This window comes from Scomber japonicus, chromosome 7, assembly GCF_027409825.1.
Source record: "Scomber japonicus isolate fScoJap1 chromosome 7, fScoJap1.pri, whole genome shotgun sequence".
NCBI classification, from domain to species: Eukaryota; Metazoa; Chordata; class Actinopteri; order Scombriformes; family Scombridae; genus Scomber; species Scomber japonicus.
In genome coordinates, this window is record NC_070584.1 from 2,463,868 (window position 1) to 2,487,509 (window position 23,642).

Here is a 23,642-nt window from a genome sequence, read left to right on the forward strand (position 1 = left end):
TTTTCTTTTTTTCCCCCCCTTTCTTTCCTGGCAGATATGAGCATCAGCATCAGCGCAACACAGCACATTTAAGCAGATGCACCTTTCACATTTTCAACTGGATGGATCACTTCATTATAGTTAGTCTTAAACTGACCACTTACCAATGGCGTCAGAACAAAACTGATCTGATGGATGTAGTGAGTTCTGTTTATTTTGCTTACACGGTTTGTGGAGACAAAAAAAACCAAACAATTCATCTCATATTCTGATTTTTTTGTTCTGTGAGATTTATTTTAATACTACAACTACATGACAGACTTTCATAACTCAGTTCAGGAAGTAATTACATGAAAAAGTATCACAATATTCAGCAGTGAAAAAGATTCAAAAGATCAAGGAGCCGTCTCACATTCTTATTCTACATTTTGTCTTTGAGGGTCAGCTTACACAGGAAACCAAAATGTCTTCATATTTACACATTCTCCCAGTGATATCTAGCCATATAAATATCTTCAGTTTTGATGCAGAATTTTGGAGATCTCCACTAATGAGATTAGCGACACCATTCACAGTGAGCACTATTTTATGCTATTTATTCAGCTGAAAATAGTTCCATATTAACATCTATGAATTAGTAAGTAGGACATTATTCTTGTAAACAAACACTGCTGTTGAGTCTTTTAAATACATTTGCAAAACTGAAATGATTTTTGTCTCCCAGCAGATTAAACTGAACACATTTATATGGTGAATAACATGAGAAAATATTGTTTTATTTTTTGGGTGAAACTGAAACTTAAACCAAACAACTAGAGAGAGGAACCCATTTAACTGTGTACATCCCACTTTAAAATCATTGAACGACGGTTAACGTGTGCATCAATCAAATCTCTGCCATGCTCTTTTCCTGCAGCTGTCAGAAATGGGTCTGATGAAAAAAATCTTTTAAAATCAGAAACACTGGAAGTAAAATATGAGTGAGTTACACTGTAGTTGCAGTGTTCCAGTAAAGACTGTTGAGTTCTGTGGTTTTGCAGCTGCAGAGAGCAGAAGAGTCTGTGCTTCTTCATCTAGTGTGGTGGCACTTTGTATCATCACTCTGGTTTCTGAGGAATGAAGAATCCTGGATGGAATATAGACAGTGAGAGTCAGATCCTTGATGGAGGTGGAGGTGGGGCAGATGGGGAGGTTCTTTGATTGCATTTGATGACATCATTCGGTTGGTGGGGCCTCGGGTTCCCGATTGACTGAATCAGGGAAAGAAAATATTTGCTCAATTTTGTTAACAGATTATTCAATTAATCAATCAAACTTTATTTCTATAGCACCTTTCATACAGACAAGCTAAATGCTTTAACTGACAAGCTGATAATAAGAAAGAACAAGTGACAAAAAACAAACAAATATTGAGACAATAATTACATACATAAAAACAATTAAATAAATAAGTAAAATAAGAGAGTATAAGAGAAAAAGTTTTTTAGAAGTTAGAGTAAAAACAAGGTTAAAGTAGTCTCTCTCTCGCTACCTGTCTGAAAAATCTGCGAAAATTGTACATTTAAAGGAAAATTGTGCACTTCCTGTTGGATTTAGGTCAGAGGTGTCAGTACGTGATTTGTAAGTCTTGATAAGACAAATAATTGAGTTTTGGTTTGATCTTTCTACGACATTCCTATCAGGCGTAGTGGCCTTGTAAGTGTTTCAAGGTGGCGCTAGAGAGCACATTTTGGCACTTTTGGGGTTAATTTTTCCATGTTATTAAATTCATGGCCAGGCCTCATGTGCTTGGTGAATTTGGTCTGTCCTGGAGCATGTTTAGTTGGTCAAATTTAGGGTCAAAGTGGCATTAGACTTTCCTCCCATTCATTGTCTGGGAGCGTTTTGGCGAGGGTTTTTGGGCACTTGACCTTTGAGGTCTTCTAAAATCCAAACCAGACGAGTAATGACAAAGTTGCTCCGAACTTTTGTGCAGCAGGCTGTGCTAAGTCAGTTATTAAAGTTTGAAGCCGCCACGATGAACGCCCTCGGACAAGATAACGTTTGTAGGAGGCCTAAAATCTGCAAAAATCAAACATTTAAACCAAGACAAATTGTGCACTTCCTGTTGGATTTAGGTCAGGGGTGTCAGCGCGTGATTTGTAGGTCTTGATAAGACAAATAATTGAATTATGGGTTGATCTTTCTACGACATTCCTACCAGGCGTAGTGGCCGTTTTAGTGATTCTAGGTGGCGCTAGAGAGTTTGACGTTGTTTGTTTTTCCACTTTATTGACCTGATGTGCGTTCCAAATTTGGTGAGTTTTTAAGCATGTTTAGGGGGTCAAATTGAGGCTCAAAGAGGCGGTAGAGTAATAATAAACGATACAATAACAATAGGATCCTTGCCTCCAGGTCTTTTGACTCGGTCCCAGAGAGATGCGCACATGTAGACGTCTTAATACGCATGCTATTATTGGATGTTGCATGAATTGGTGAAATAACACTAACTAACTAACTAACTAACTAACTAATAACACACTAGAAAACGCCCACAGAGTAACACACACAGCCACTAATCATAATCACATCAGTACATGTCTTCAGACCGGGACTCTGAACAAACATATACAATTTGGAAAAGATCAGAGCATGTAGTCAAGAAATCTGCGTCGTCGTCATGGCAACACATTTTGACACACAGTCACCAACTTCAGAACATACATCTCCAAGGTCTTGAGGCTTTTCTGAGTAAATTTGAGATGATCTGATTAATCTGCTACCCACAGAGCATCAAAGTGTAAAACACACAACTTCCTGTTGCCAGTAGGTGGCGCTATGACTCAGATACAGTATTGACACATAGATCTGTTCAGGGCGGGACTCTTATCAAGCACTCAAGTTTGGGTTTCCTAGGATCATGTATGTTGGATTTAGGATGAAAAAATTCAGCGTCAAGGCCACGCCCCCTGGGAATGACGAAAAGTCACCATTTTAATAACTTTTCATCTCCAAGATGATACTGACTGAATTTGAAGTCGCTGAGGTCAAATAGGAAGGAGGACCTGTGTATACAGCTAATGATCTGACAGTTCAGTAGTTGATGAATGATATGTGAGGACAATGTGCCCAGACATTCAGCTACTAAAAGGATTCACACAATCCCTATATGAAGGTCATATCAGCATTAAATTAATGTACAGTATGAATAATGCTGTATTTGAACCTAAATAATGTCTGAAGACTCTAATCTCTTATAAAATAAGATTAATAAGACAGTTAGTGTACCTTCCTCCCGCGCCTTCATGCGGGCAACAAAGTTGTAGCTCTTGTTCCTGCGGTAGTTCTCATAGGGGTCATCCAGTGACACCCCCACTCCTTTATACTGGTCCCATTTATCCCTGATGTCACCTCCTTTGATGGGGTCCTGGATGCCTTGTTCTTTGGCCCCCAACCCTCCTGAACCACTCCAGCCTACAGCAGACAAGTCAACAACAGAAGGACTGGATGGATATGTGCTCCACAGTACCTGCTTTATGTTCCCTAACACAGCCTGGACATTTCAGGATTAAAAACACATGAAACATTCTTACTGGACATTATAAACATGCAGTTTAACTTATTAAAAAAAGAAAGATAAAAGCATACCCATCTTCATCAGCAGCTGATGGCCCTTGTTCTCCTCTCCTAGCCTGTTTTCTGCAGACAGTTTGGAGGGAGGAGCGCCCAACACTGGCATGGGGCTATAGAGAGAGGTGCTCATCTATATTACTCTATATACTTCATGTTTACTATTGTAAAGCATCAAAATGAAAGCAGCTTGTCAAAGTGTGACAGTGTAGAGGACTTACGGAGGGGAGGAGCTCCTGGATTTAGCACCGCGGTGTCTCTTTCCGGGTGACCGAGAACGAGATCTGGATCTGGAGCGAGAGTGACTCCGAGATGACCTGGATCTACTCCTGGACCTGAGCAGAAGCAGGTTAAGAGAGGAGCTTTTATTTACTTCTTACTACTTACTGTGATTTGTTAACCTGTTATTTGATACCTGAAACTTTTGGTAACCTAAACCTTGGTTTGTTTTTTTATGTACACACACATGTACATATGAACATGTGAGCACAGAGGTAAACATACACATGTGTGTGTGTTATATGTGTTATGTGTGTGTCTCAGACCTGGATCGTGAGTAGGAGCGTGAGCGGCTGCGGGAGCGCGAGGAGCGGGAGCGTGACCTGGAGGACTTGGATGAATGAGAGCTGGAGCGAGATGAAGACCTCCCTCTGCTGCGAGAGCGACTTCTGGAGCGACTGCCTCCACGTCCACTGGAAGGAATAAACCACAACATTTGTATGGATGGGGAGGGGGGGCTACCGAGGCATCCTGACACATCCTAATCCAAGACCCATATCAATCTCTGACTGTAAACCACTTCTGATGTCTGAGCTAAGTTTTGTGACTTTTCAAGCATGTTTAGGCCTCTTCAAAAATGCATCTCACTTATAAAAAATGAAAGTCATTATCATCAATCGGGGTCGCTGGGCCCCTGGTACTAAACAAGAGACAAAGATTGAGATGAAGAGGAGGCTTACCTGTTGCGTTTCTCTTGTCCCTTTTTCCTCCTGGCTCTCATCTTGGCCCTGAAGAACTCATACAAACCGTTCTGTTCCCAGCCTTCACTGATGAAGGAACAAACACAGCTAGCTGTTAACTCCACATCCTACACTTATTTCTATCAATCATCTGATGATTTCACTGTGCTCGGTTCATACAAACTGATATACTAGTCTTTAATACATACACACAACTGGAAGAATAATCTTATTCTGGTTGGGCAAAGCGAATAAAAGTAGTGGAACTATCAAATGGAGAACTTGACTAGAGGAAATAAAGGGAATAAGGGGCCAATAGTGAAACAGTAGACATTATAAGACATTATATATGCCGTTCCCATAGCCAATTACATTTGACTTCAGTTTCCAAATTGATAAAATCTCTCACTAGCCAATCTGTTTTTCCTCCTCATTCTTTTTTTATAGGTAATGTACTTAATGTGTTATTGTTGGCAGACTTCTCATTTTCAACTGCCACTGATAGTCACTGTTGCAGGTTTATATGACAAACATTGCCTACGGCAGATAACATCAGCTGTACATAACTTACATTAATGGTTTTATTTACAAAAATGCCAAAAAAAACCTCAGCAGTTTATTATTTTTGGTTAGTGTGCTTTGAAATATTATGACTTTGATTTGATAAGAACATTTTAAACTGAATTCATGTGCTATCAAACTGAAAACAGGGTTTCACATTCAGTATCAATAATCCTCTTAATGCCACACACAGCAGTTCAACATGGGCAAGTTTATCCCAGCTCACTATGTTTGTGTACAGAGGATTTTGATTTAATTACTTACCAGCTACATAGCTGACATTTTAAACATCTAAAAACTCTATTTGTGTTTTTAGTAGGGATTGACCGATATGGTTTTTTAAGGGCCGATACCGATACCGATTATTAGTAATCAAGGAAACCGATAACCGATATTTAGAACCGATATTAATTTGCAGTAAAAATGTTGGTGTCAAAATTTAGAATAACACACTTGGGATTAGACTGAATACAGTATACTGTTTGTTTGGTTTTTTTGTACACTGTGAAAATCTGTGATAAAAAGACCTTAAACTTTTGTAGAATAACAAAAACTCTGATCTTGGTTGAAATGGTTCAAGCAATTGTTTTATTATATAAAAACAAAAAGTGCAGAGATCTCTTGAAGTTCAACAGGTTCAGCTCTCTTAATCTGTAGGCTACTTGCTGTACTCATATGTTGCTATGTCTTCTTTTTATTAAATAAAGGAGCTCCAGGTCACATTCACTTGATCATTTGTTTTTTTTGTTTCGTTTTTTTTTTTGCCGTGGTGCTATTTATTTATTTTTAGAAGCGTTTCATTTAAGCTATTTGCAAAATCGTGTCGCACTTGATGTGAATATAGGCAGGGAGGTCCAAATTTTTTCATTGAAACTGATCATAATAAGGTTGTGGTGTCTTTAAAACTTCACCATAGAGTATTTTTATTGCAACTTGGACATTTTCTGTTGCCTTGCCTTCAAACACCACACTGCTGCTTCACGGAGCAGTCCTCTCCTCTCTTCTCTGTGGCGCTGCATCTAGAAGCTGCAGTGTTGATTGGCTGTCACTTGTGCCGTGCAGCCAATCGGTGGGCGCTGTAGGCGGGACATTGTTACACAGCCAAGAGTGGTGACTTCAGGCAGAGAGAGACGGCTGCATAAGAGCCAAAGGAGCACGTTTTAAAATAAACTTATTTTATCGGTTATCGGTGGAAAAAACGGCTAATGCCGATTATCATAAAAATGCGGAATATCGGCCTATATTATCGGCCATGCCGACTACTGGTCGATCCCTAGTTTTTAGCCCTCCTAAATGACAGAAAGTGGTACATCTCTTCTTTAACTCAAAAATGATGATACTACACAAATCCCCATCCTCATTTCAGTCAGACGTGCTGCACACAGAGGTAAGGTGTGTACCTGTTACGGGGTCGATCGTGGGATGGAGGGCTGTAGAAAGCTTCCACAGCAGCTAGCAACCGATCACTAGGTGGCATGGGAGGAGGCAGCCGGATGTCTTTAGGATCCAGAGGTTTATAATCATAGTCCTCAAGCTGAGTAAGACAGTACAGGACAATGAGACATGCAGACCTGGTTTGACTTTTAGTCTCTTAGTGGATTTATTTTCTATTCTATCTAAATTTTCTAAATGTTGAAAATAATAATAATAATAATAATAATAATGATAATAATAATAATGAAAACTATAGTACTACTCCATTGTTATAATCTATTTATACTCAACAAGTTACTCTCATTCTTCATTCATTCTCTTTTCCAGGTGTTCCTGTCTATACTGGATCTTTCATGCTGGCTTTCACTGTCAGCTGAGCAGTTTCACAAGCTGATATCATTCTGATGTATTCTCACACTCTTGTTACCAGATCAGAGATAGGAGACTTACTTTGACCAGTGGAGCCATGAGACCAGCTGGCAGGTCAAAGTAGGGTACATTAGGCACCAGACTGGGGTCATCTTGGACCGGATGCTGCCTATGACGAATGTGGGGTGAATGGCCGTTGAAGCCGTGAGGAGGTGGGCCAAAATCTGGGTGTTGGCCGCCACCACCCCAGGGAGGATGATCAGCCCCCATACCTGGGGGAGGGAGCCTCTGATTGGGATGATGGTGGGGAGGAGGAGGAGGAGGACCTGGCATGTCTAACAAATGGTGAGGAATATGATTAAAATACACATCATTAAATGCAAGTAGAGGTGCAGAAAGAAGGTTAGGGTTAGGGTTAACATGAGAGTTACTGATCAGCATCACTGTACCTCTGCACTCACCTCCAGGATAATCTCCCTGAGCGTAGTCAAAGCGGTGTGGGGTGTACGGTGGCCTGTCGTAATGGTGTCTTGGAGGAAAGTCGTCCTGCATGAAGCGTGGCGGGAAGCGTCCAAAGTTGTGTGGTGGTGGGGGGGGCTGGTTGAAAGGAGGTGGCTGCTGGTGAGGAGGGAAGGGCCCTCTGAAATGGGGAGGTCTCTGTAAAAATTCAGTCATTCATGTAAATGAGCAGCAAAATCACATCAGACTCAGATACACTGTGACTACAGATGGTTCATGTAAAGTCAACCATGCAGTACAATAAGAAGTGCTCACAGAGCGTAAGCAAAGCAAGTCAAACCACATGCCTGCATGCGTGGAGGAAACGGGGGCTCTCTCTGGCCCCAGGGAGGCTGGTCAGGCTGGTTCCCCCACGGCGGCTGCTGTTCATAGTTAGAGTTCCAAGAGGGGGGCCCTGGGTCAGACCCACCTGGACCACTCCAGGGGCCTCCTTCTCTGGGCGGACCTCCGCTCCAGTTCCCTGGGTCCCTCTGATCATTCCAAATCCCTTCATGGCTGGTCCAGGGAGGACAAGGAGGGGGAGGCTGGTTTGGGTCAAAAGGAGGCTGGAGAAAGACAAAAGTCAGAAAGGGGGTGAGAATTGCATGAGGTCAGGCAGGGATTCTGAAGGCCAGTAAGACCTGTCACTAGACCACATGAGCAGGGGAGTGAAGGCTGCTGTTAAGACAAGGAGGTTATCACCAGCAACTCTGAAGGTTATCACAGCAGCAGCTTTATCTTTCATTGTGAGGTCAACAGCAGAATTTGTATTGTCCGTGTGTTGATGTATGTGTGGAGGGGTGAATGTGTCTCGATATATGTATATATATATATATTTTTTTTTATTTCATTTTATTTATTATTTTTAGTTATTTTATTTTATAATGATGCACTGTAATTCATCGGGTCTTGAGATTACTTTTGTTGTGATTTGGTGCTATATAAATAAAGATTGATTGATTGATTGATTATAAACTTGCATGTATGTGACTGGCCAATGCATCGCCTTGCTGGATCAGCACCTCCCTGTGTCAACACTAACACAATTCAAATGAATCAGAGTGCTGCGTTTTATCACACAGACCTAATACGGATCTGAATGTCGCCTTCAGAGAGAACCTTGTTAACTATTTTAATATCTTAGTCCACTGTTCTACCAGAGATTTTAATCCCAGTCTCCTAGTCCCCAAACCTTCCCTACTATGCCACTGCTACACTGCTCATCTTCATCTCACACTCTATACTCACCATGAGGGAACATGTGGAGCTGGCTGATTTCAAACTTGACCATTTATAGTTTAAAATAGATTTTCTTTGGGATGTTAGGAGGACATGATGGATAGCAAAGATGAGTCATCACTTTCCTGTGAGCTGCTGCATCTCAAAGCTCCTACAAATAGAGAAAGAAGAAAGTACACACACACAGATTCTTACCGGCTGGTTGGGGTTCCAGGGACCCATGTGCTGGGGGTCATACCAAGCAGGCTTGTTGGAGGGGATATCTGAGGGTCCGCTGGAGTTGCTGGGGTCTGGAGGTCTTGATGAAGCTCCATCAAACTCCCCTGGAGGAGGACCTGACATGGGAGGCTTAACATCGCCTGCACACAACACGCATATAGACACATTACAGCAATAACATAAAAAGACATACTTGAGGCCAGTATCACAGAGCAAGTGTGTCTCAGTCCTACTGTCTTTGGTTACCTGGCTTCACGGAGCAGGCTCTGTTAACTCTGATCTTAAAGGGTAAATATTCTGCACATTTACAGGTCTATATCTTTACTCTGGAGTTTAACTGGAATATCTCTACATGAATTATAGTTTTAAAAACATTTGATCCAATCCTCTGAAGTTAACCTGCTCTGGAGCAAATTAACCCTTCACCACAGGTTACCATGGTGATCTACCCCAGTTAAAGGTGAGCCAGCTTTGAATTATTGGAAAACCTGAGTTAAGTGTAAACATAGCCAGCTATAGCCACCAACTCATCTTACTTCATGATACAGACAAACCTACACAGCTAAGAAGACAAGATAAAACCTGCAGAAAAACACTGAGAGGAAATTCACTTTTTAATTATATAAAAGTGTGACATGATTTTACTTAATTAGCTAGTTGAATGAGAATGTGACTGGAATGTATTGATGTACAGGTCATTAACATTAATGTTCATTTAAACAATATATCTGGCTTTCTGTATGAGGCTGAGTCTCTCCTTTTACTAAATGTGTGTCCTCACCAGCTTGTGTAGTCATAGGAGGAGCCTTTTCAGGCTCTGCAGGGATTGGCAGTTGTGCTACAGGGGCAGGCTGTGGCTGCTGCTGGGACTGGGACTGCGGCTGAGGCTGTTGCTGCTGCTGCTTCAGGCTGGTGACAAACTCTTCATGCTGCGTCTTCAAAGCCTGAATCTGCTGCTGGAAGGCCAGCTGGATGGGCTGTACCACCGCAGCATACTCCGTTATCAGAGATGCCTGAGAGGACAAGGGGGTATCAAATCTGAGACTCTGACAGTGTTATCAGTGAGTGAAAATCACTTCAAAGTGGTAAATCTTGGCTACATGGAACATCCCCAACTACACAGGTTATTTTGGTTCATGTATGTATAGCAGTGCAGAAGGCCTGGATGAAGTGGATTATAGCTCAGAGTAGGGCTGGACGATAAATTGAATTTTAATCACGATATCGATTTTGGTCTCTCGCGATTATAAAAACGTAATAATCGACATAAAGCGTTCATTGTTCCGCCCGGCGCGGCGCACCTGTGACATAAATCCAACACCCCCGTCTTTCCCAGCAAGTTCTGTGTCCCGCCCCTTATGTTAGACCCGCTGGAGGAACGGTGTGTTTCTGTGCAGATGTGGGAGATTTAAAATGACAGAAAGGCCTTTGGTTGACAAGAAGAAAGGTAAGACTGGGACATCTTCAGTGCTCTCAAGTTTCATGAAAAGTTTGGCGTGAGATCATACAGCTATCAGGACGCTGCGCTCTCACACGCGCTGCATTGAGAGCCACACACACACACGCGCGCCCGCAGTCACTCTGTAGCGCGCGCTCTTACTCGTTCACTCCGGACTCCGGGAGATTGTGTATCATTTGCGGGCGTTAGGGAGCCGCTATCAATATGCAGAGAGTTGGGATGTATGGATTACATAATGTATTAATATCTGTGCGGTGGGATCTATCACTTCTCAGCGTGAGAAATGACAGGTGTGGCGTGAGAGCGTGTGAATGGATTTTTGTTTTGGTAGGTTTTGGCTATTTATTTTTATTTATTGTTTTTACATATTGCTATTATTTCAATTTATCATGATATTTTTATTCTTGATTTTAATTTATTTCTGGTTGTGGTGTTCAAATATATTTCAAGTTGAGTTCTGGTGGTTCAATAAATGCTTATGTTTACAAATCTATGAATAATTGTGTTTTATAATCGCGATTTCAATATCAATCAAAATAATCGTGATTATGATTTTTGCCATAATCGTCCAGCCCTAGCTCAGAGGGTGTGGTCATTATTAAATACTCTGTCAGCCAGTCACACAGCTCACAGGTCTGAAACAGCTGAACCAATCACAGTGAAGAACAACCAGGCGGGGAGTTCCGGTCCTCTGAAATGAGGCCAACACGGAAGTAACTTAGAACTGCATTCTATCAAAAGGCCACTAGGGGGCGACCGTTTTGGTGTCAAAAGGACTTCCGTCTCTATACAAGTCAATGGAGAATTTACCAACTTCTCACTTGATTTCTAACCTCAGTAAACGTTTTCAAAATGCGTTTATGGTCTCAATCGCTAGTTTAAAGCCTTCTTCAATGCAGTATGATGTTATTTGTGAAATTTTGGCCTCCCTGATAACATATTTGACGATAAAGCAGGGTATGCATTAGGGCGTGGCTACGTCGTGATTGACAGGTTAATTAATTCACAGGTTCAGGAGGGCGGACAGATAGACTGTATGGAAATAGCCGTGAACTTGTTTCACACCGACAGTTTTCTCTGGAGTTTTGTGGTTATAGTTAGTCGTAACAGCTAACTTGGTTAGCATCACCAGGTTGCCAGTGTGGACTGTGGTAGGTAGGCGTGCAATTTCCTCAAGATCCAGCCCTCGCAACTTACATCCATTATATTTACAGTCTATGAGAACAACATTAGCTCATCAAATGGAAAGATGCCTGTTGTCTGGGAGGTGCAGAGAGGCACAATGTAAACACAAAGCAGCACACGTCTGAAGCCAGAAGGGGATGGTTCAGGGTCAACAGTTAATTACAGTAGAATGATGATCAAAAAATATTCATTTATATGATTGCATCAATCCAATGCTGTTTCAGCTTCAATTCTATTTTATTTCACTAATGATGACATCGCACTGTAATTGAAGTGACAAAGGCATTTGCACAGAGATGCACTTAAGCAGTAAAACATGAGACATTACTTAAGCTAAAAACTAAACTGGCAAACAGGGATTGGCACTAAGGATTGATGAGCCTATAATAATCAAATATCTTCCACATAAAAAGATAGAGTTGTAACCAACCGGTGTGACATGAGAAGAGATGTGTGGAGTTATTTTGTAGCAGCAAATTTCCAGGTCAGCAAAATACCAAACTGTTTGTCGGGCCTGAATCTTCTTCCACTCACCTGGTACTGGCCCAGGCCCAGTGCTGGATTCTGGAGCTGCTGAATTGTCTCCTCATTAAAATAGCCGTTCTTCTCCCAAAGCTGCAACAACTGTAAAGAAAGTGGAGAACAGTAATAATCAGAGAAAAATCACATTAGACTGAGGGATAACATTCTAATTTACAGGTTCTTTCTTAGCTTTCCAATTCAGTAAATGAAAAGCAGAACAGACACAAAACTGCTGCGTGAACCTTTATTCACCACAGCTGTAGACTTAATCTGTATTTGTATGAAGTAGTATTAAAGTCAGACTCCTGCACTGTCTGCTGATATAAGGATGTGGTTGACACTACAAGACAGACTCAAGTCAGTGTAGCTGACATGATGATGTGTCCTATCATGACACTATCAACTTGAGGTAGGGCTGGGCGATATATCGAGTATACTCGATGTATCGCGGCTTGTTCTCTGTGGGATGTAGAAAATGACTATATCGTGAATATTCGAGTATACATTCAATTTACACGCAGTTTGTTTTTAGTCGCGGCCCGTTGAACTACAGGTTTCTCTCACTCTCTCATCTCTCCGCACAGAGAGTTAAAACAAGCGCACCTAGGTACGTACAACACATTCTGTTGTGCGTGCAACGTCATATGCCCGGTAGCATGTAGCAGCAGTAGCAGCGATCTCAGGTCGCGGGAGCAGCAGGTGATATGGACAGGTGGAGGAGGGAGATTAATTCCCCAAAAAACAATTCAGGATCCATCATCTGGCGGTGGTTTGGGTACAAGAGGGAGGACGTTGAACAACAAACCGTAATATGTAAAGTACGCCATAAAAACGTCACCACAAAAGCTGGTAGTACAGCAAAGTTATATCACCATGTGTGCTTGAAACTCCACAAGAGCACATCTCCGGCCAGTGACATATTGAAGAAAGCACTGACGCAACTGAGTCTAGCGTCTTCTTTTTCCAGAACAGCAATACGACTAAAAATATTCCAAAACAGAAGGAGATAACGTCCGCAGTAACACACCACACAGAGAAAGACATGGCCCCAGTGAGTGTGGTTAAAAGCCCGGTTTCAGAAAGATCATCGACACACTTGATATAATCTACGTAGCAGAGTCAGCTCTACCTTTATATCCTCGTGGCATTATGCACAAAATGTGCACTTTAATTTAGTGTTATTTTGATGTGTCATATTAGTTACATCATGCATAAAAGACACTTTATTTGTTTTGAAATGACATGTTTGTGCCACTGCTTAATAGCTGTTTAATAAATACAGTTTTGATGAATTTGTTTAGTTGTGATTCACCCTTTTGGCATGAATGTTTAAAATCAGCATATATTAATGCAGTATGAACAATGTTTTAATGTAGAATCATCATACTGGCATGATTGTATGCATCAAAGTGTTAATTCAAGGCTAAGGCAAAATATCGAGATATATATCGTGTATCGTGACATGGCTTAAAAATATCGGGATATTAGTAAAAGGCCATATCGCCCAGCCCTAACTTGAGGTGAATGTGTTTAATTATTCTGGGTTGAGTTTTAGTGAACTAGGATTTCTTATTTTACTGCCAAGAAGTACTCCTGAACTGGAATAAGAGTTAAAGTCCGTGTAAAGTAAGAATAAATATGTGTTCTGAGTTTGACATACCACAGAAAAGTGTGTTGTTAACCACCCTGCCGAATTTGAATGATTAAAAAAAAATTGCCAAATATATGAAATTAGGCTTCAAAGTTGTGAAAAGCTCAGCCTTTCTCTCTGATACCAAACGCTGTGGGAGTGCCCGCCGAGTTCGCTGAAACCCCGCCCCCTACCAAGTGTCACCTGTCAATCAAAGTCAGCACCTCTACCAGAAACATAGACACTACATCTGAGAGCTTTCTGCTGCTAACTCAGCTGCTAGCTCGGCGGCTAACTCAGCGGCTAGCTCGGCAGCTAACTCAGTGGCTAGCACGGTGGCTAACTCAGCCGCTAGCTCGGCGGCTAACTCAGCTAACTGGCTAACTGTGGACTGTAGTAGTAGTAGTGTGCGCTGAATGTATTTATACCTCTACAGCAGCAGGGGCGGGTTTATACTAATGCAGTGGTGATTTTCAGACCCGCCCATTAAATCCTGAACACAGAAATCTTGAAACACAGTTTGTGAAGCCTAGCTCCACAATTCAAATCTAAATGGTTGAAATGTTTTTTACACCTTTTTTTAGAAATACATTTATGACCTATTTAATGTGTTTAGAAGAAAAAGTCTGAATTCACTTTACACAGTCTTTAAAGACGTTAAAAAATGGACATGGACACAAAGTCTTTTGGCAGCTTCAGTCCAAATCCACACTGATGTTGTGCTTTTAATGTGCAGATGTTTACCCTGGTGATCTTCTGCTGCTTCTCCTCCTCCACAGCCAGGAAGCTTGTGCAGTAGATGGGGACCACAACCTTCTGCAGCGCCGCCAGCAAATCCTTCTGCTGTTTCCGCTGGCTAGGAGGATATATTACAACACACAGCGCATTACAAGAGAAATACACTGAATGCTGCCCGAACATTTTCTTCTCACTAAATTTGCCCACATCATAAATGCCTTTTTAATACCAAAATAACCTACTTTATATAAGATTTCAAAATTGGACCAAGGTTGCAATTAATGGCTCTATTTATTATTGGCCTATGTCTCCATATATGTTAGATACCACTGTATAAACACAGTACATGACTTTTATTCTTGTCTAGGTATGTGTTGTTGAATCAGAGTGGCTAGTGTACCAGTGATGGAGAACGTCATTGGTTAAATAGATGAGATGTAGGCGGAGCTCAAAATGTGCTCCATCAGCAGTGATGCGGTTGCGAAGATGTGATGTCATCAGTTCACAGTGTGGTGGAGTCTTGGCATTGTTGAACATCCAGTTCTTCCCAGCCTAAGAGGAAAAAACAACATGTGACTAAGATGTAAAGCTTTTTTTTCAATTACTTGATGTGCACATAAGCAACCCTAAAAGAATCCATTATGTTGAGCTTACAGAGATGGCATCTTTGGTACAGGTGTCTATAATGGGCTGCAGCAGGTTGTCAAACTCGGTGATGTCCAACTGAGTTTCCAGCAGCAGTTTTTGGGTCTGCTGCTCCGTAGCCAGAGCTATGGCTGCAGTCACTTGTTCCTACATTGAGAAAGGCAGAGAGAAATGCATCAACTCATGTCATCCTTAGATGTTCTAATTCAAAACAAATGTCAACTCAATCTAGTGATAAATAAGCAATCGATGAGGCTTAGAATAACTGAAACTTTTAAAAATATCATAACTAAAAGTATTTGGAGTAGAGGTAGAGGATTGTGCAATGTCCCATGAACTTGAACTGGGAAAAATGTGGGTGAGTTAACGTGGAATGACCCATCAGAAAATACTATCAACCATTCTTCCTCAGCCTGCCACTGTTCTCCAGTTGACAGGAAGTAACAGGGATAGATACAACAGACACAGACACAGATATTTATTTCCCCTGCATAGCTTCTGACCAGGCGGGGAGTTCCGGTCCTCTGAAATGAGGCCAACACGGAAGTAACTTAGAACTGCATTCTATCAAAAGGCCATCAGGGGGCGACCGTTTTGGTGTCAAAAGGACTTCCGTCTCAATACAAGTCAATGGAGAATTCACCAACTTCTCACTTGATTTCTAACCTCAGTAAACGTTTTCAAAATGTGTTTATGGTCTCAATCACTAGTTTAAAGCCTTCTTCAATGCAGTATGATGTTCATTTGGGACATTTTGCCTTCCATGAGTTTATATTTGACGATAAAGCAGGGTATGCATTAGCGCGTGGCTACGTCCTGATTGACAAGTTGATTGTACAATGTCCTCGAGATCCAGCCTTCGCAACCTCCCCACTCCGCCCATGGCCCCGCCTCATGCCCATATAAGTAGAATGTTTTTATTTTTCCCAGCATGCACCTGAAATTTTCAAGATGGCGCTGCCCAGATTCGAAACTATTGGCTTCCGAGCAGCAGTCCACAAACCATCCATCACGGATAATACATCCATTTCATCCATTACAGTCTATGCTTCTGACCCATATTACAGGGTTACTCTTGGATATGTGTTGCGTTTGAATTCATTACATAAAGCATATGCAGTTGGGTTTATTCACTTGACAAACAGAAAATCCAGCTGATTTGCTTTTCCTTTCTGGCTGGATACTCATACACAGGCACGGACTGGTAATCTGGCATACCGGGCAAATGCCCGGTGGGCCGACGTGCTATTTGGGCCGGTGCAGGGACGGACTGGGCGGTCTGGCAAATTAGGCAGATGCCAGAACGGCCGCGCAGAGGTCTAGACCGGCCGAGCACGCTAAATGGATCACAGTGGCCCCTAGTGGCACTGACGCGGCCCACTCTCTCTTGCATGCTGAACAACTTCCCAACGCGCTTCCAGGTTTCATATCTCTTATGATTTTGCATGCAGTAGTTGATGCTGTTGACCTGATTGGTATTTATACCACACATACCTGTATACATCATAGTCATGGTGTATTTCAAGTTTTACATCAGCCTGCTTTACTTTTGAAGGGAAATTTCTTGTTATGATTTTAAAAAATGTTCATGGTTTGAAATAAAACAAATCTACTGGTATTTTGTATTTGATTGTTTGAGAAAATTAAAATGAAGCAATGCCTTCTGGGAATTTCATGGCAGTGTAGTAAATCGCGTAAAAAAGTAAAAAAGTGTAGTAAATCGCGTCTGCGCATTTGTGTGTTGGAAGTTGGACTAATGGTGGTCAAGTCATTCAGTAGATTGGTTGTGGTGGTGATTATACGATTAACTGGTTAGAAAAAATGAATAGAGGCACTAAGCGACAGAAAGGGGGAGCGGAGAAAAAGAGAGACAAGATCAAGAAAGCGCTGCTGTTTGAGGGTGAAAAATGCGCCATATTGGATAAATTTTTTTGTTGCGGAAAAGAGCAGGCTCCTTCGCAATTTGTTAACTGCATGACGGTAAGACAAATGTTTTTATTATGGAGCGGCTGGCTCTAACAATCTATTCATAATGGTTTATTTGTGCATTGATATGACAATTTTCTTATGCAGTTGTTGAAAGTATAGGAGTTTATCTGCACCATCATTGGGGCTATCAAAAATGCTTCTCTTTCCGTGCGTTGGGTCTGCATCTGCGAGTTGGGCCGCTTGTGGGTGCAAATGCCAGGGCCGTTTTTTTATCCCAGTCTGTCACTGCTCATACATTCATTTGACTCCACAGCAGTGCAAAAGAAATAAATAACAAAAAGGATGAATAAATCATCCCTTATTTGTTGGTGTCTCTCTTGCTTGGTACCTGTCTCAGAGTGTGCATATGCTGCTCCTGCTGCTGCAGATTCCACTGGCTCTGTTGGATGAGCTCATCAATAGAGGGTGTAGCAGGTGGAACAATTGGGGGTGGAGCAATCATCTGCATCGGTGGAGGCATATCAACCACGTCTTTGGCACCTGGGTTGTACAAGTCTACAAAGACAGCAGCAGAGAACAGGAGATTTTAGAGGATTGGTAAAGCTTTGATTTCAGTTCTGGAGCTGGAAGAGTCAATGCTGGAAGACTGCTGACATTATGCAGATGCCCAAAGAGAAAGCTGTATTATATAACATACAACAACAACAAAAATAATATACATGGCAGATGCGTTGTTTGTTAATCAAAAAACGTACTAAATCAAAGTGACCTCTGAAGCTGGAATAGGATGAAAATAGCTAACGCACAGCAAGCAGAGGAAATGTTCCAGGGAGGAAGCAGAAGAGTGAACAGAAGTTAAAGACTGCAAACAGCTGCTGTCAATCCTGCTGCACACTACTGCAGAAACAGCTGCTGAAAGGAAACATGTTGGTATAAAACAACAGAAGCACCAAGGTTACCAAACATGGCCCACAAATTCTAGATTACTACACTACAGCCAGGCTGCACAACTGAAAGAAAAAAGATGGCAATATTTTATGTTACTGCCCTACAAATTAAGCAATGAGTCACAAAATACTTCAACACATATTCTGGATTTCCCAAATTGATAAATTGATCATATCAGCCATATAACACCTGGTCAATTAATCCTTTGTGTGATGGTATTCACTATGCTCAGAGTGTGCTAACTGGAAACAAAGCACCACTGCCCTCAGTTAAACACACATTAGAATGCAGGATGATTTTTCTCACACTGTAAAGCAACATTGTGTAAGCGGAAAGGGACAGCAGACACTTAGTATAAAAAGATTCAGAATTCTAGTGGAATTAAAAACTCTAGTGGGTTCTCCCTCTATATTGTATATAATATTTAAAAATCACATTTCGCTGTCATCTCTACTGCATTTTATTCACATCATTTAGTCATGAAGCAGCATTCCGGTCATTCTGTAGTTACTACATTGTTCTCAGAGTGTGTGTATAACATTACAGGGAATGAGTGTGTGCATCCTATCCAGAGACTGTCCTAATAACAGGGAGTGATTCAACACACCAGCCCAGCAGTGTGTGCCAGTGCAAACAGGACAACACATACCAGCAAGCTTAATTGTTGTGTAACTAAGCCTGAGACAGGTAGTTAAACCCAATTTTTCCATGAAGTGAGATAATTATGCAGGCACAGGCACTGTTGCCATAATCCCAACATTTGGACCTTTGTTTAAATCTTGCAGCCTTTACACTCCAGCCGATTCATTAGCCCAATTATTCCAGATACAGAAAGATCCAACTCAGGTGACCAGGCTCCTCCCTATTAGACTGATCAAACTGACTCAACAAGGAGGATTAGGCTCCTTTTTATCAGCACAATTAAAAAGCCTATATCAGAGATACCACCATCAGGCTCAATACAACAAAACAGCACAAACTCAAACAGAAAAACATACTAACATGAGAAATGCAACTGATAAACAAACAAAAAGAGCTTTCATGCACGAGTGTGATGATGTCCAGCAAAAATGTGCAAAAACAAAATACGACTTTCCAACTGAAATTCGGAATTCATCCGACAGATCTGGTTCCCAATAAATACCTTCAGATTTATACTCCTCACCATCGTGGGTAGAGGGATCTGAGTGGAGAAAAGCAAACTTTAATGCAGTTCAGTGGTATTACATGACTGACAGAAGGATTCCATGCAACCCTGCACAGCACTGTGTGTTAATGTCAAGCTGCTGGTCATATGATCATCCATCAGTGACCAAAACCAGCTGGAGTTGCTGTCACAAGCTTCAACTTTATCTCCATAAGAAAATTACATTCATAAAATGATGAGTATGCTGCAGTTAAATAGCTTGACTAATTGTATTCTGTTCCTTCCCCTCAGATCCACTGCGTCAGTGAATTTAAACTGCATGTACACTATTTGACTCTCTTATGTGTTCCCTTCTACTCTCCATATTTCCTTTTTCCTTGTACTGATATTGTTAATAGTGTCTAAGTGTGTTCCAGACTAGGACTGCTGTGATTGACTGTTATTCATCATGTTTAAATGAAGTGAAGGCAGTATAACCTGCAGTAGGTCTGCAGCTGAATCTTTATCAGGTGATAATCTTTTGTTTTTACAGCTTTTTACAGCACTGGCAGATACAGTACAGTAGTGCTGCAACCATTAGTCACTTAATTGATTAGTTGATCAACAGAAAATTGATCTGCAACTATTTATTATAATATAGATAATAAACTAATTGCACGATTAAAAGTCAGTTTTCAAGCAAAAATGCCAAATGACGTCTCATGAGCCTGGTTGTTGGGAGATGTAAGACACTGATGAACTTGTGAAGTGACCAGCAGGTTGTTCATAAACACAGCAGTACACCACTTTACAGATGTTGCCGGATCTTCTGCTTTTGCACCTTCAACAAACAGGACTTAGTGCAGATGTAAGCTTCTCACATTGAGTGAAAAGAGAATACGCATTCAGCAACATACACACACTATATCTCATTTGGTGCAGAGGATAAATAATAAAAATGACCAAATAAAACAGATAGAAATAAAGGAATTTTGATCAATTAGAATAGTGACGGAACCCAAACTTTTCCTTCTGGGCTTATATCCTGTAGGACATAACATAAATCTTTATAAATATGGGAATATTACAAGCATAGAGAGTGATATCTCTAAAAAGATTGGCAAACCAAGTATTATGCAATGGTTCAAAGAATTGTCTTTATGTTAACCATTGGAAAAAATTACATATACTCTAAAAGATAAACAAGAAATATTTCAGAAAGTATGGGGGTGCTACATTCAGTATATTAAGAACAATGATTAATCTGATTTACTGTGTGAAACAGGGACAGAATAATTATCCCCAGTACAGGACCACAATCATATGCTACAACCTGAAGATTATTTTAGAACACCTGTAAGAACTCTCATGGAATGTACCTCGTGTTTGTATATTGTTTGAATATATATGTCTGTGTGCTTTGTATATCTATGTAAAAACTTTAATAAATATATTGGTTGGGGGGAAAAAAAACAGATATCAAATATTACAAGGAAATTTAGAGTTTTATACATCTGATTAATTTTTGCGCCTTTAGCCGCCAAGTCTAACGTGATTACTGATGGCAGCAATGACGGCCAAAAAACTACTGCAGTAAGACCTGGTGTGTATTCAACCAGAACTGACCTTTAAAGATGTGAGCAAGGCACATTTTGACAGCTAACAACAACGTGGTTTCCACTACAAAGCCACAAAGCCTGAGCCTGAATTCATGTCAGTAAGTCATGCTGGTGAGTTTAACAGGTTTAACACATTATTTACTAGATACTGTGAGCTCCCTGAATCTGGTTACAGATTCATGCAGATATATGCTTCTTATAATAAACTGTGATGTTTCATACATACAGCTGTACATGAAGGTGATACATGATGCACATTTATACTGTATATGATTAAACTGGGCAGCATGGTGTTGCAGTGGTTATCACTGTGGGTTAGCACACACTGGCCACCTGGGGCCCTTCTGTGTGGAGTCTGCATGTTCTCCCTGTGTCTGAGTGGGTTCTCTCCAGATGCTCTAGCTTCCCCCTTACAGATCAAAACCATGCAGATGTTAGGTTCATCTGTGACTCTAATTTGCCTGAAGGTGTGAATGGTCATCGGTCTCTATATATATTAGCTGTCCAGGGTGTCCTGGTGTGCTCCTGGTTGGAATGAATAACTGCAGCCACATGAACCTTTATGGAATAGTTTGGACATTCCTGCTCTAGAGGAAATAAATGAATGATTAAATCTGTTTCTATCTAATACAGCATATCAAAGCTTTCAGTCAAATGTAGAAATCATAATGCAAATCTACATTTCTATTAATCTGTTTCATTGATTTTCAACATTAGTCATGCTCCATTTGGTCATGCCAGCCTTTCAGTTGTTATGTGTTAACAAGGCACAGAGGTTCCTACCATGTAACACTACTATAAAATACTATGTTAAGAATTAGGGGGAAAAAGTGAATCTGTGCTAAACCCATACAGAGAATCCATACCCAGACCAATGCTAGGTTCAAATAAAGAGTGTATTCTATGTTGGACTCAGTTCATCTCTGGTCAGCTCCTTTAAAATATGAAGGCAGCTTGTGGTTGAACTGCTGCTCCACTGAACATTATTCATATGGTCCTGAAATGTTCAATTAGCAGTTTATTACTGTTTGTTAACCTGGTCTTTTTATTCTATAGAACAAGCTTTCTTGATTATTATATTCTTAAAGGCTTCTATAGTTCTGGAAAGAATCTATTCATCTTTAATACCAGATGAACTGAACATTCCAACATCATACAAATATCTGTATGTAAATTCTGGTTTTAGGGTGGGCTGTCCCTTAAACTACATACGCTGCTGTTGCTCCATAGCAAGCTTGCACTTGTAGTAGCTGAAGTATTCTCCTCCAAAGAGGAAGGAGAACTTTGGGTTGTCCTTCTGCTTCTCCATTGTCATCTTCTCAAACTCTGGCCCGTTCCGAGCGACAAACTGGGCCAACTTGTCGATCACATTCCTTAGTTCTTGATCTGTACAAGGACAGAAAAGAAGAGGAAATACAATCAGAGCGCAGAACATTTTTGATCAGTATAAAAATGATCAGGTTCACAATTTTTCAAGTCTGTCTGAAAACAGGAGCCCAAATTAACATGGAAACCTGTTTTTTTCTACTGCAATCATTCCTCATGTTTATACTAACCATTAGAAGGGATCTTCTAATGGTCTTCTAAAGTGCATTATGAATCTTAATACACTTACAAAGTACGCGATGGAAGACAATCTACAGTCCTTCTGTGTAAAAATTCATTTAAAAGTTGATGTGAAGCTAATATGAAGCTTCAGTCATCCAAATGCGTCAAATCTTCAGCTTCTGTTTCAACGTTACAGTGTTTTTAGTGGCAAAGTCTTTTTGTTACTATACTTCCACCACAGCTCAACAGGAAACGCTAAGACAGAATCTGATGCTAAAAAGACTGTAAATGTGTCAGATAACAATAACAATAATAATAATAAATCTAATTTGTATTGCACTTTACATCAGCAATCTTGATATAAATAACTCACACTGCTGAAGCTCAATAGAAGCTGATCATCTACTTTTAAGTATACTATGTGGACACACTGTGGCGCACATTTGAAGGATCTCTTTTATTAGTCAGTATGAACAGGAGGAATTAGCAAGGAAAACTCAAAGTCTTCAAAAATTGTGGACCTGTCCTTTAAAAACTAGAACATCTCCCTGCTACTTTTGTACACGATGCATGTATACAGTTTTAAATGAAGATCAAAATGAAGCCACAATGATAGATAGATAGATAGATAGATAGATAACTTGTTTTTGGTAACCACATTGATAAACATAAAGAAAAGAACAGTCAACTGTCAACTTGGACAAAAATACATACTTTTAGCTGTTAACACAGCTAACGTTGAGTTTAAAAAAAAAACTTGAAACAACGATGTCACTTGGCCAGCTAATACCTTTCTTTTATACAGTCTATGGCTAATACCCATCTGTTCACACACCATGGTTCATACTGCTGAGTTGCAATAGTATAAGCTACATAAATGCTGTTAGATGGCTACAAACATGTCTAACATTAAATAGCAGCAGTGTTAGCTTCGTTATACATGGATGTATTCGGTTTTATACAACAGTAGCTCCGATTAGCATGAGTGCTAGCTGGCACTCAACGGAAACCATACACTAGCACAGCGTGACGCTCACCTTCAGGGGGGTTGGGGATATCCATGATGGCTTTAGTTACAGCGAACCCGCTGAACCTTTATAGATAGTCTAAAAATATTCAAAACGCTCTGTATTTCACCCAATGCTTGATAAAATTGACCAAAACCACTTGCCACTGTAATGTGCACCGGAAGTATTATGATACAGAAACAGCGCCACGAAAGTAACCATGTGATTGGTCTACAGCGCCGCGTGCGGGGGGAGCCGCAGATAGATAGATAGATAGATAGATGGATATATATATGTATATATATATATATATATATATATATATATATATATATATATATATATATATATATATATATATATATATATATATAAAGAGAGAGAGAGAGAGAGAGAGAGAGAGGGAGAGAAACCTCATT

The 23,642-nt window shown here is 40.6% G+C and overlaps 1 protein-coding gene across 2 annotated transcripts; it reads right to left on the reverse strand.

Moving 5' to 3' along the window:
* Positions 1 to 240: 240 nt before the first annotated feature.
* Positions 241 to 23,389, reverse strand: cherp (calcium homeostasis endoplasmic reticulum protein). Of its 2 annotated transcripts, none has more exons than XM_053321748.1 (20): positions 23,254 to 23,389; positions 21,881 to 22,054; positions 19,068 to 19,106; positions 17,364 to 17,530; positions 15,056 to 15,193; positions 14,802 to 14,953; positions 14,408 to 14,519; positions 12,046 to 12,135; positions 9,649 to 9,880; positions 8,844 to 9,007; positions 7,718 to 7,975; positions 7,373 to 7,568; positions 6,993 to 7,246; positions 6,509 to 6,642; positions 4,548 to 4,634; positions 4,134 to 4,280; positions 3,810 to 3,923; positions 3,607 to 3,701; positions 3,247 to 3,432; positions 241 to 1,229 (listed from the first exon to the last, which is right to left on the reverse strand). In XM_053321748.1, exons 1-20 carry the CDS (start codon positions 23,276 to 23,278, stop codon positions 1,195 to 1,197), a joined length of 2,799 nt encoding a protein of 932 aa, XP_053177723.1. In that variant the 5' UTR covers positions 23,279 to 23,389; the 3' UTR covers positions 241 to 1,194. The 2 variants fall into 2 exon arrangements, with proteins under 2 accessions (XP_053177723.1, XP_053177722.1); XM_053321747.1 differs by having other exon boundaries at positions 7,361 to 7,568.
* Between the last annotated feature and the right edge of the window lie 253 nt (positions 23,390 to 23,642).